This window comes from Sapajus apella, unplaced genomic scaffold, assembly GCF_009761245.1.
Source record: "Sapajus apella isolate SASKATOON/1434 unplaced genomic scaffold, GSC_monkey_1.0 scaffold4, whole genome shotgun sequence".
Lineage (NCBI taxonomy): Eukaryota > Metazoa > Chordata > Mammalia > Primates > Cebidae > Sapajus > Sapajus apella.
The window spans coordinates 36,185,309-36,195,646 of NW_022436944.1; the positions used below are offsets into that span (position 1 = coordinate 36,185,309).

Here is a 10,338-nt window from a genome sequence, read left to right on the forward strand (position 1 = left end):
AAAAAAAAAAACATCCAACATGAACTTAATTCATCTTTACTATGCAAACAAAGGATCTTGCTAACATAATTCCACACCAATAACATACGATTTATTCCAAACCAATTATTTTAATAGCATTCCTAAAGCAAGGATTTTTTTCCCACCTGATCTTTATGTTGCTAACCTGACAATTCATTTAAATCCCAACCACTGAGTTAAGTGAGCTTTTAAATTGATCTGTGCACTAAAAAGCAATTAAGGATCCAGAAATTACAGAGCATTTTTAAAATCATTTTTTAAAAAATGATTTATTGAAAGGGTTGGAAAAAACGGGTCTTGGAAAGCGATTTGCTCTGCTTTTTGCTTAGGGGTGAAGAGGTTAAACTGTCACTCCTAGATCTCGGCTTGGAAATTGTGTTTTAATCATCTCTCTTGGAAATGGAGGCACAGAATGCCAGCCCAGTCCCCTCGCCGCCTCCACGCGTCAGCTTTGCGCAGCAGTTGTCCCTCATTTCTGTTCATACCCAACCTCACAACAAGGGAAAGCAGGGTTTTAAGCAATTTCAGGCCAGACAGAACGTTGCACCGGTGGTAACAATAAGCCGCTCAGTTCGCTAACAATGAATCAGAGAAAGAAAAGGGCTCAGGCCGAGCACCTCCGCAGGTGAGGACGCTGCACCAGGGCACTGGGGCCAGCCCACGCTGCAGGGGCGGGCAACGCCCACCCGCCCAAGGTGCCTGGCGCCCACGCGGGCGACCCCTCCTTGCAGAGCCTGGAGGCCGTGCCATCCCCGCGGCGCCACGGCCGGGCCGGGGACACCCCGAGGATAACAGGGCGCCCCCGCCCCCTTTTTCCCTTTGTTGCACAACAGCCCGAACCAGCAGGCACTCTGCGGCGACCCCGATCCTGCTAGGGGTCTGGGGGGGGCTGCCCGCAATAGAGTCAGGCCGCATCCACGCGGGCACTGCAGTCTCCTCACTGTGAAGACGATGAAACTGAGCATACAGACCCTCTCTTGCCACCAGAGCTACGTGGCCGCCAGTCCCCGGACCACAGTCACTGGGGGCTGCAAAGTGGGTGTCCGCGTAGACGCCGACTCACCAGCAGCCCCCGCGAAGCCCGGATGCGGGGCGACTCCGCGCGCCCTACCTGGATCCGGGGGTCCACCTCTTCTTCCTCCTCCAGCCCCTGCTCCATCCCCTCTTCTTCCTCCTCCTCCTCTTCCTCCTCGTCCCGGGCAGGCGGCAGAAGCTCGGCTGGCTCCTCCGAGCGGCTCCGCTTCAGCGCCGCGTCCATGCGGGCAGCCGGCAAGCGCGCTGTGCACTGGGTTCGCGACCGCTACAGGCTCGGCTGGAGCCGCCTCGCCACAGCCGGGCACTGTAGGGGAGCCGCCGGGGCTGACACCCGGGAGGCGCAGCTAGCCGACGCGGATCCCTCGGGCCGCGGCAGAGCAGAGGAAATGGGCGCGGCCGCCCCCTTTCTGCCGCGGCCGTCAGCGCAGCGCCCGCTCCGCCCCCGTCCCGCCCCGGCCGCGCGTTCCCCGGCCAGTCCCAGCTACCCAGGTCTCCGTCACAAAACCCCAGCTCCCTCCACATCGCCGAGGTGGCAAAATAGGAGAGCACCCATCCCCTTGTCACTAAGCAGCCCGGATATATCTCAGCTACGCAACGCAAGCCTCCCGCTTTCGGGAGTCCCCTTCTCCCGCCCTCCCCCGAGGCGCGTTGAGTGTGCGGTGGGAAGGTGGGGTGCTTTCACGCTGAAATCGCCTTCAGAAGCCTGCGCTCAGTGACCCTCGACCAGTAAAAAGACTTGCCGAACCCCTGTACTTACCAAAGCACATTCCTCCCCTTGGGCGAACCTTGGGAATGGGGCCTCCTCAAAGATTTCCCCAGAAAAGGAAACTAAAATGTGTGCTCCTGTAGACGCAGGAGTGCAGAGAGGAGAACCAGCTGCAGTTCCGTGCGCGGCTGCATTGCCGAAGGCTGCGGCCTCTCTGGGCGCGCCCCATACCCAAACACAGAGGTGCCGCGGTCCTACCTGAATACCCAGGAAACATGGAGAATGCATTGAGCTGGGATGCCGGTGGGCTGACACAGTCTTTTTAAGGAGGTGGCAAGTGTAACCGCTGTTGATGGGCACGCTCTGGTCAGGAATTTATGAATTAGTGAGACTTCCTGCCCACCATCAACAAGTAGGGAGGCCGAGCTTGCCTGGCAGACACAGCACCCGACAAAGCCAAACTGAAGGGGCACGCCTCTGCTTTTATGAAATGTCAGGGCCACTGTGATGTCAGGGGAACAGAAAGAATGACCTTAGCAAAGCAGGTGAGCACATGGCTGCCAACGTCTCCTTCCCTCCAGAAATGCAGAACGTTTTCATGTTCTCGAGGGAGGCCTGTGGCCCGTCCGCTCTGAGTTTGGTGGACAATTTTGCTTAAGAAAGGGGCTTCTTTCTGAGAACCTGTCATCAAAGCCACCTTATCACACCTGTGTCTAGTATGACGTGGTGGCTCATATCTGTAATACCAGCTCTTTGAGAGGCCAGGACGCAAGGATCACTTGAGGCCAGGAGTTCAAGACCAGCCTGGGCAATACAGCTAGACCCCTTCTCAATAAAATAAATAAATCTGCTTCTGGTGGTTTTGTCAGAAACTAGGCTAGAGGGTTACTCCTTGGGCAAGGCACCACCCCGTACCCTGCTGGCACTATAGTCCATTGTCTCCTGGAGGTAGTGCCATGGTTTGTTTCTAAAAAGGTCAGACCTGTTCATTGCTCTTTAAATCAAGGATGAGTCAGCAATTCTGTGAAAGGCGTTCCAAAGCTCCTTGCTAAAGCATAGCTGCTTTTGGTTCTCCAATGACAGATGAAGCCAGGGACCAGATAGCCATAGGCGTCACTTTGTGACACATGAGCCACCAATGTTCCCTGGTAGCTTTGAATTGAGCCTCCAACTGGCAGGTACATCCTAGCTCTGAATAAAGTGAGAGGGTTTGAAATAGAGAACTGTGGGGTCAGCCCTGACTATGGTAAATGCATCTTAGCGGGCAGCACCCCATCCTCTCCATTCTAAACAGCAGACTCCGAAGTACATTTCTGCTTAAGCTTAGACCAAGAGCAAAATAGTGGTTCAAAATGTACCTATGAGACACAGCCCAACTGCTCAAGAACATCAGTTCAGACTTTTGTCATCTTATTTTTTGGAGATCTGGGCCAGCTGTAGTGTTAATCCCAATAGTGTTTCTAAAGTTAAAATAAGAAAAATAACCACAGGCAATGCTATATACAGTCGACCCTCCATAGCCTCTTGAGTTCCACATGTGTAAATTCAACTAACCACAGACAGAAAATATTTGGAGGGAAAAACACAACGATTTTTTAAATGTATATTTAAAAATACATGGCCAAGCATGGTGGCTCACACCTGTAATCCTAGCATTTTGGGAGGCTGAGGCAGGAGGATCACTTGAGGCTGGGAGTTCAAGACCAATCTGGGCAATAAAGTGAGACTGCCTCTTTCTCCAGAAAAAAGAAAATACGATAAATAACAACTATGTACATATTTGCATTATATTAGGTGTTGCAGGTAAGAAATCTAGAGATGATTTAAAGTATACAGGAGGGGCTGCCCGTGGTGGCTCATACCTGTAATCTCAACACTTTGGGAAGCCAAGGCATGTGGGTTGCTTGAGCTCAGGAGTTCAAGATCAGCCTGGGCAACATGGGGAAACACCAGCTCTGCAGAAACTACTAAAAATTAGCCAAGTGTGGTGGCTCATGCCTGTAGTCCCAGCTATTTGGGAGGTTGAAATGGGAAGATTGCTGGAGCCCAGGAGGCGGAGGTTGCAGTGAGCTGAGATAGCATCACTGCCCTCCAGCTTGGGTGACAGCAAGACCAGTCTTAAAATAAATAAATATATAAATAATAATAAAGTATACAGGAGGGACCAGACATGGTGGCTCATGCCTGTAATCTCAGTCTTTTGGGAGGCCGAGGCAGGAGGGAGGATTGCTTGAGGCCAGGAGTTTGAGACCAGCCTGGGCAACAAATCAAGACCTCGTCTCTAATAAATTTTTTTTAATTAGCAGGGCATGGTAGCACATGCCTGTGGTCCCAGCTACTCTGGATGCTGAGGTAGATCACTTAAGCCCCAGAAGTCAAGGCTGCAGTGACCCCTGATCATGCCACTGCACTTCAGCTTGGGTGACAGAGCAAGACCCTATCTCAAAAAAACATTTTTCTAATGAAAAAATAAATAAAGTATACAGGAGGCTGTATATAGGTTATATGTAAACACTGCCATTTTCTACCGGGGACATGAGCATCTCAAAATTTAACATCACAGAAGTCCAGAAACCAATCCCCCTGGGATATCAAGGACAACTGCATATATTCCCTACTGGTACATATATAATGCACATAAATGCACAGCGAAAGGCCTGGAAGGATTTACACCCAGTGAAGAATGGCTACCTCTGGGGAGAAGGGAGCAGGGAGTGGCCTAGGATTGGCTGGGATGAGGGCAGGGGATCAAGGAAAACTTAGTTTCTCGGGATTGTTTGTATTTTTCACAAGGAGGATATGTTTATGATTATTTCATGGAATTTAAAGATAAATATAAAATAATGCATACTGGTTGGGCACAGTGGCTCATGCCTGTAATCCCAGCTACTTGGGAGGCTGAGGCAGGAGAATCGCCTAAACCTGGGAGGCAGAAGTTGCAGTGAGCCGCGATCCCACCATTGCTCTCCAGCCTGGATGACGAGAGTGAAACTCTGTTTCAAAAAAAAAGAAAGAAAGAAAAAGAAATGAGAAAGCAAACCACACATACATACTTTGGGGGGGGAAGAGCACTCCAGAGACTGAAGCAGCATGTGCAAAGTTCCTGAGTGGGGAATATGCCTTGGGTGTTGGGGAAAAAGCGAAGAGATCCATGTGTGTAGGGCGGAGACAGTAGTGACAGAGGGAGGGAGATGAAATCAGAGACGAGCAGGTGGGTAGACCACATAGATGCTTTAGGTCACGGTAAGGAGTTTGGATTTTGTTCTGAGTGAGTGATCCTGTAGTAATTCTGGCTAGTGTATGGGAAATTGACTCTGTGGACACTGAGGAACTGCGGGCAGAGGAGACAAAGGAGATCTATTAGGCCGATGATCAGCCTCTTCTGATTGCTTCTCCTTTTTCAGCAAAATAATGAGCAAGGTCATCAGCTGAGAAGGAGCGGATAGGGGGCAGAGGGCATTGGAGGTTGGAGGAGAGAGGCTTTGTGAAACAGCTGGCCAGGAGTGTTGGTGACTGAGTTGACCATGGAAATATATTACAATTGCCAGGCTGCGCTGAGGACCCATCTGTGGTTTGAGAGTCCCAGTGAAACCAGTCAGCAAGGATGAGTGGATTTTCCTACAGTACAGTCCCCAAATCATTCCCATCTTTCTAACCTTTGATTCAGGGCTTCATCACGGCTCCCTAGACCCTTTTACAGCCCCTCACCCACTTATGTCCACACTTCCCTTTTGATCTAGTTTAGATTCCATGATCCGTCATTAAAATCACCACACCTGCGGCCAACCACAACTCCCTCGCCCTTCTCCATGACCTCTGTAAGCACGTGGCGCAATCCCAACCCTGGTTCAATCCCACAGCCTTACTACTTACCACCTGTACTCAGTAGCTAAGCTAAAGTGCTGGGATTACAGGCGTGAGCCACCGCACTCAGCCAAAGAGTTGGGGTTTTTCTGTTTTGTTTGTTTTTTTCTGGGACAGAGTCTCACTATGTCGTCCAGGCTGGAGTGCAACGGTATGATCTTAGCTCACTGCAACCTCTGCCTCCTAGGTTCAAGCTATTCTCTTGCTTCAGCCTCCTGCATAGCTGGGATTACAGGCGTGTGTCACCATACCCAGCTAGTTTTTGTATTTTTAGTAGAGACAGGGTTTCATCATGTTGGCCAGGCTGGTCTTGAACTCTCAACCTCATGATCCACCCACCTTGACTTCTCAAAGTGCTGGGATTATGGGCACGAGCTACCTACATGCGTGGCCTTTTTTTTTTTCAGACAGAGTCTCACTCTGTGGCCCAGGATGGAGGGCAGTGGTGTGATCTCGGCTCACTGCAACCTTCACCTCCTGGGTTCAAGTGATTCTCCTACCTCAGCCTCCTGCATAGCTGGAATTACAATCACACGCCACCATATCCAGCTAATGTTTATATTTTTAGTAGAGACGGGTTTCACCATGTTGGCCAGGCTGGTCTCAAACTCCTGACCTCAAGTGATCCATCTACCTTGGACTCCCAAAGTGCTGGGATTACAGGCGTAAGCCACTATGCCCGATGGTGTTTTAATTTTTTTTTTTTTTTTTTTTTTTTTGTATTTTTAGTAGAGAAAGGGTTTCATCATGTTGGCCAGACTGGTCTTGAACTCCTGACCTCAGGCAATCCAACTGCCTCGGCCTCCCAAAGTGCTGGGACTAAAAGGCATGAGCCACTGCGCCCGGCCTTATTTAAAGTTTTTAAAGCGAATTGTGAATGAAAGTGGTCAGCAACATTAATTTATTTGTATTTTTGTTTTTTTTTTTTTAGATCCAGACCTGCAGAAAGCAACATTAATTTCGTACACTTTTTGGCCCCTACTACATGCATGCACTATTTCTGGGACTAGTTTGAGGGTCCTAAATATGTAGATGACAAATTTCTAGTTCTTTACTTGGGGAGTCAGGCCCTTACAAAAACTGTGCCCCAGGCCAGGTGTAGTGTCCCACATCTGTAATCCCAGCACTTTGAGAGGCCAAGGGAGGAGGATCATTTGAGGCCAGGAGTTCAAGGCCAGCCTAGGCAACCTAGTAAGCGCCTCCCCACATCTCTACAAAAAATTTTTTTTTAATTAGCTGAGTGTGGTGGTGCATGTCTATAGTCCTAACTACCCAGGAGGGTGAGGCAGGAAGATCACCTGAGCCCAGGAAAGTACCATGAGCTAAGAAAGTGCCATGGCACTGTAGCCTGGGTGACAGAGTGAGACCCTGTCTCAAAAAAAAAAGTGCCCCAAAGCAGCAGCCACATGAATCCCTCATTGTGAAGTTGACTGTTTCTGTCAAATTTCAATGCCATTAAGAAGATTCCCTGCAATGCCAATTTTTTTTTAATGTTTTGTGAGCCAGGCACGCTGGCTCATATCAGTAATCCCAGCACTTTGGGAGGCCAAAGTGGGAGGATTGCTTGAAGCTAGGCGTCAACACCAGCCTGGGCAACATAGCAAGACCCTGTCTCTAAAAAATAAGTACAAAAACTAGCTAGGTGTGGTAGTGTGTACCTGTTGCCCTGACTACTCCAGAGGCTGAGATGGGAGGACTGCCTGAGCCCAGGAGGCTGAGGCTGAAGTGTCAACCAAGACTACAACACTGCATTCCAGCCTGGGCAACAGATACAGGTCCTGTTTCTAAATAAAGTAATTAAATTAAATTTAAAATGCTTTGTAACTATCTGTTAACTCCTAGAACAGAAACTGCTGTCTGGACTGAGAACGAATCTGCATTCACACCACACTCTGGTGTCGTGACAGAAGAAACTGACAACGAGCATCCACTCTTTCTCCACCAGTGATATTTACGTGGCACCTTAGGTCAGAGGTTGCAAACTGGAAGCAACTAATGAATCAGGCCTGGGGTATGTGCTACCTGGCCGACATAGCCTTTATACAGTTGAGCCAGCAGCTAAAACTAACATGAGGGAGCCTTGCAGCAACGTGAGATAGAAAGGGACTTGTGCACGGGCGCGCAGCCACCACACCCCACCCACATCCCCTGCACCATCAAGATCCCCCTAAAAAAAAGACTAATTTGAAAACAGTGATCTGACATGAAAATTCAGATATCTCTGATTGGCAAGAGTGTAGAGGAGACGTGAGGAGTGGCTGGCTGGCCCCTTTAGGATGCCATGTACTCTCAAGTTAACCTCAGAACCCTAGGGGCAGACCACTTACACCTGGCAGGCCACACACAGGTAAATGTCTGACTTCTACCCAGAGGCCCCCGTGGTAAGGTGTTGCAGGACAGCTGGCTCCGTAGGTCTTCCTCCTGACTCTCTTCTCTTCCCAGAGACCCCCAAGGATCATGACACATAACAAGGTGGAGGAGAATTTTAAGGTAGATCATAAACCCTTCAACAATATTTTTCGACCCCAAATGACTGGTTCTAAGAATTCAAAGATCTATAGAAGCCAGTACTTTGAAAGGGATCAGAGCCTCCACATTAAAGAGGAATCTGTTTAGTTCAGTGATTCAGTGACATCAGTGTGTTGCCAAATGGTCTTGCAATGTGGCCACTCCCCTCTAATGAGAACATTTATTTGTGTCTAAATTGAATTAAACTCATCTCTTGATCCAGATGAATTACAGGCCACAGCATGTAGAGAACCCAGGAAAGAGATTTTCTGTGTCTATCTGTACTCTTAGAGGACCTACAGATATTTAGGATGGTGCTGGAATCTTGGAGATGGAAAAAATGTTCCATTAAAAAGAGGAGGCCAGGTGTGGTGACTCATGCCTGTAATCCCAGCACTTTGGGAGGCCATGGCAGGTGGATAACCTGAGGTCAGGAGTTAGAGACCAGCCTGACCAATATGGTGAAACCCCGTCTGTATTAAAAATACAAAAATTAGCTGGGTGTGGTGGCATGCAACTGTAGTCCCAGCTACTAGGGAGGCTGAGAGAGGAGAATTGAAGGAGGCAGAGGTTTCAGTGAGCCAAAATGGCGCCACTGCACTCCAACCTGGGTAATAGAGTGAGACTCCATCTCAAAAATAAATAAATCAGAGTAGTCGCTTCAGCAGCTCATATACTAAAACTGGAATGATACAAAGAAGACTAGCACGGCCCCTGCACAAGGATGACATGCAAATCTATGAAGCGTTCCATTAAAAATAAAAAAAGAAGAAAGATGATGTTGCAGTTATGGGCCTTGCTGAAAAAGGGGAAAAAAGAAAGAAAGTTCTATACCCTGCAAACCAATGAGCATAACATTTTGCAGACACTATTCTAGAATGGATTTTAAGGAGGAGAGGGTACTTCTGTGCCCCAAAAACAAAAATGATTTATCACCGTGATCCAGCTTGGGTTAACCAAGAGCAAATCATGTCGGCACAGCCCTCACTTCCTTTTTCCATGGGTTATTAGTCTAGGAAATGTAAGGAAGGAAATAGGCAAGATAGACAAAGATAATTGGTAAAGGGAAAGGCCACTTACATAAATCTACTTATAAAGGAAGCCAAAATTCCATATTAAATGGTGAAGAAAGGTATTTGTTGAGACTTTACTCTGGAAGATAAAACTTAAAATAATGTTAAGAAATTTATTTTTTCTTGTATTTTAAAAATGCAAGAAATATTTATTTATTTAACAGGTATTTATTGGCCATCTATTATAAGGCAGCCTCTGGCAAGTGAAAATATGACAGTGAACCAAAGAGACAAAGCCTCTACTCTAGTGGAGCTTAAAGTCTAAGGGAAGACAGACAGTTTAACACATCAAAGAGCCAAATAAGCCAGTGAAGTGGCTCACACCTGTAATCCCAACATTTTGGGATCACCTGGGGTCAGGAGTTCGAGACCAGCCTGGCCAACATGACGAAACACTGTCTCTACTAAAAATACAAAAATTAGCCAGGACTGATGGTGGGCACCTATAATCCCAGCTACTTGGGAGGCTGAGGTGGGAGAATCACTTGAACCCAGAAGGTGGAGGTTGCACTGAGCTGAGATCGAACAACTGCACACCAGCCTGGATGACAGGAGAGAAACCCTGCCTCAATAAATAAATAAATAAATCCTATTATAAAGAGGCTACTTTAAACCCCTTTTATAAACTTAAACTCTTCCCTGTGGCCTCCTGGGCCCCACCTCATCTGACTTGTGCCCACATCTCACACCTCCTCTCACCGCTCCTCCTCCTCACTCACTCTCTGGCCACCACATGAGCTGTCAGCTGGCTCTGTCCTCGGGGCTTCTGCTGTCTGCATCGCTCTTTTTCTCCAGGGCATGGCTGCCTGACTCCTTCTCATCATCCACATCTCAGCCCAAATGTCACATCCATACCGAGGCGTTCTCCAGCTCCCATCTGGAGCAGTTTCTCTTCCAGCCCTCTTGATATAGTTTAGCTGTATCTCCACCCAAGTCTCATCTTGAATCGTGTCATGGGAGGGACCTGGTGGGAAGTGAGTGGATCATGGGGGCAGTTTCCCCCATGCTGTTCTCGTGATAATAAATGAGTTCTTACAAGACCTGATGGTTTTATAAGTGTCTAGCATTTCCCCTGCTTGCACTCACTCTGTCCTGATGCCCTGTGAAGAAGGTGCCTGCTTCTCCTTTGCC

The 10,338-nt window shown here is 48.4% G+C and overlaps 1 protein-coding gene and 1 non-coding gene across 3 annotated transcripts in view; one reads left to right on the forward strand and one right to left on the reverse strand.

The window, feature by feature from the left end:
* Positions 1-1,832, reverse strand: part of SH3BP5 (SH3 domain binding protein 5) — a 78,048-nt gene extending 76,216 nt beyond the window's left edge. The window contains exon 1 of one of the 2 annotated variants that reach the window (XM_032267085.1): positions 1,814-1,832. Coding sequence is in view for 1 of the 2 variants with exons in the window: in XM_032267092.1 (XP_032122983.1) it covers positions 1,133-1,279 (147 nt within the window). In the remaining variant the exon portion in view is untranslated. Of the gene's footprint in view, positions 1-1,132; positions 1,440-1,813 lie in introns of those variants that run through there. The other variant, XM_032267092.1, reaches the window with a different exon arrangement.
* A 6,956-nt stretch (positions 1,833-8,788) lies between these two features.
* On the forward strand, positions 8,789-8,893 carry LOC116544771. Its single transcript, XR_004266030.1, has one exon. It is a non-coding gene; the product is annotated as a U6 spliceosomal RNA (small nuclear RNA).
* The last annotated feature ends 1,445 nt before the right edge of the window (positions 8,894-10,338 follow it).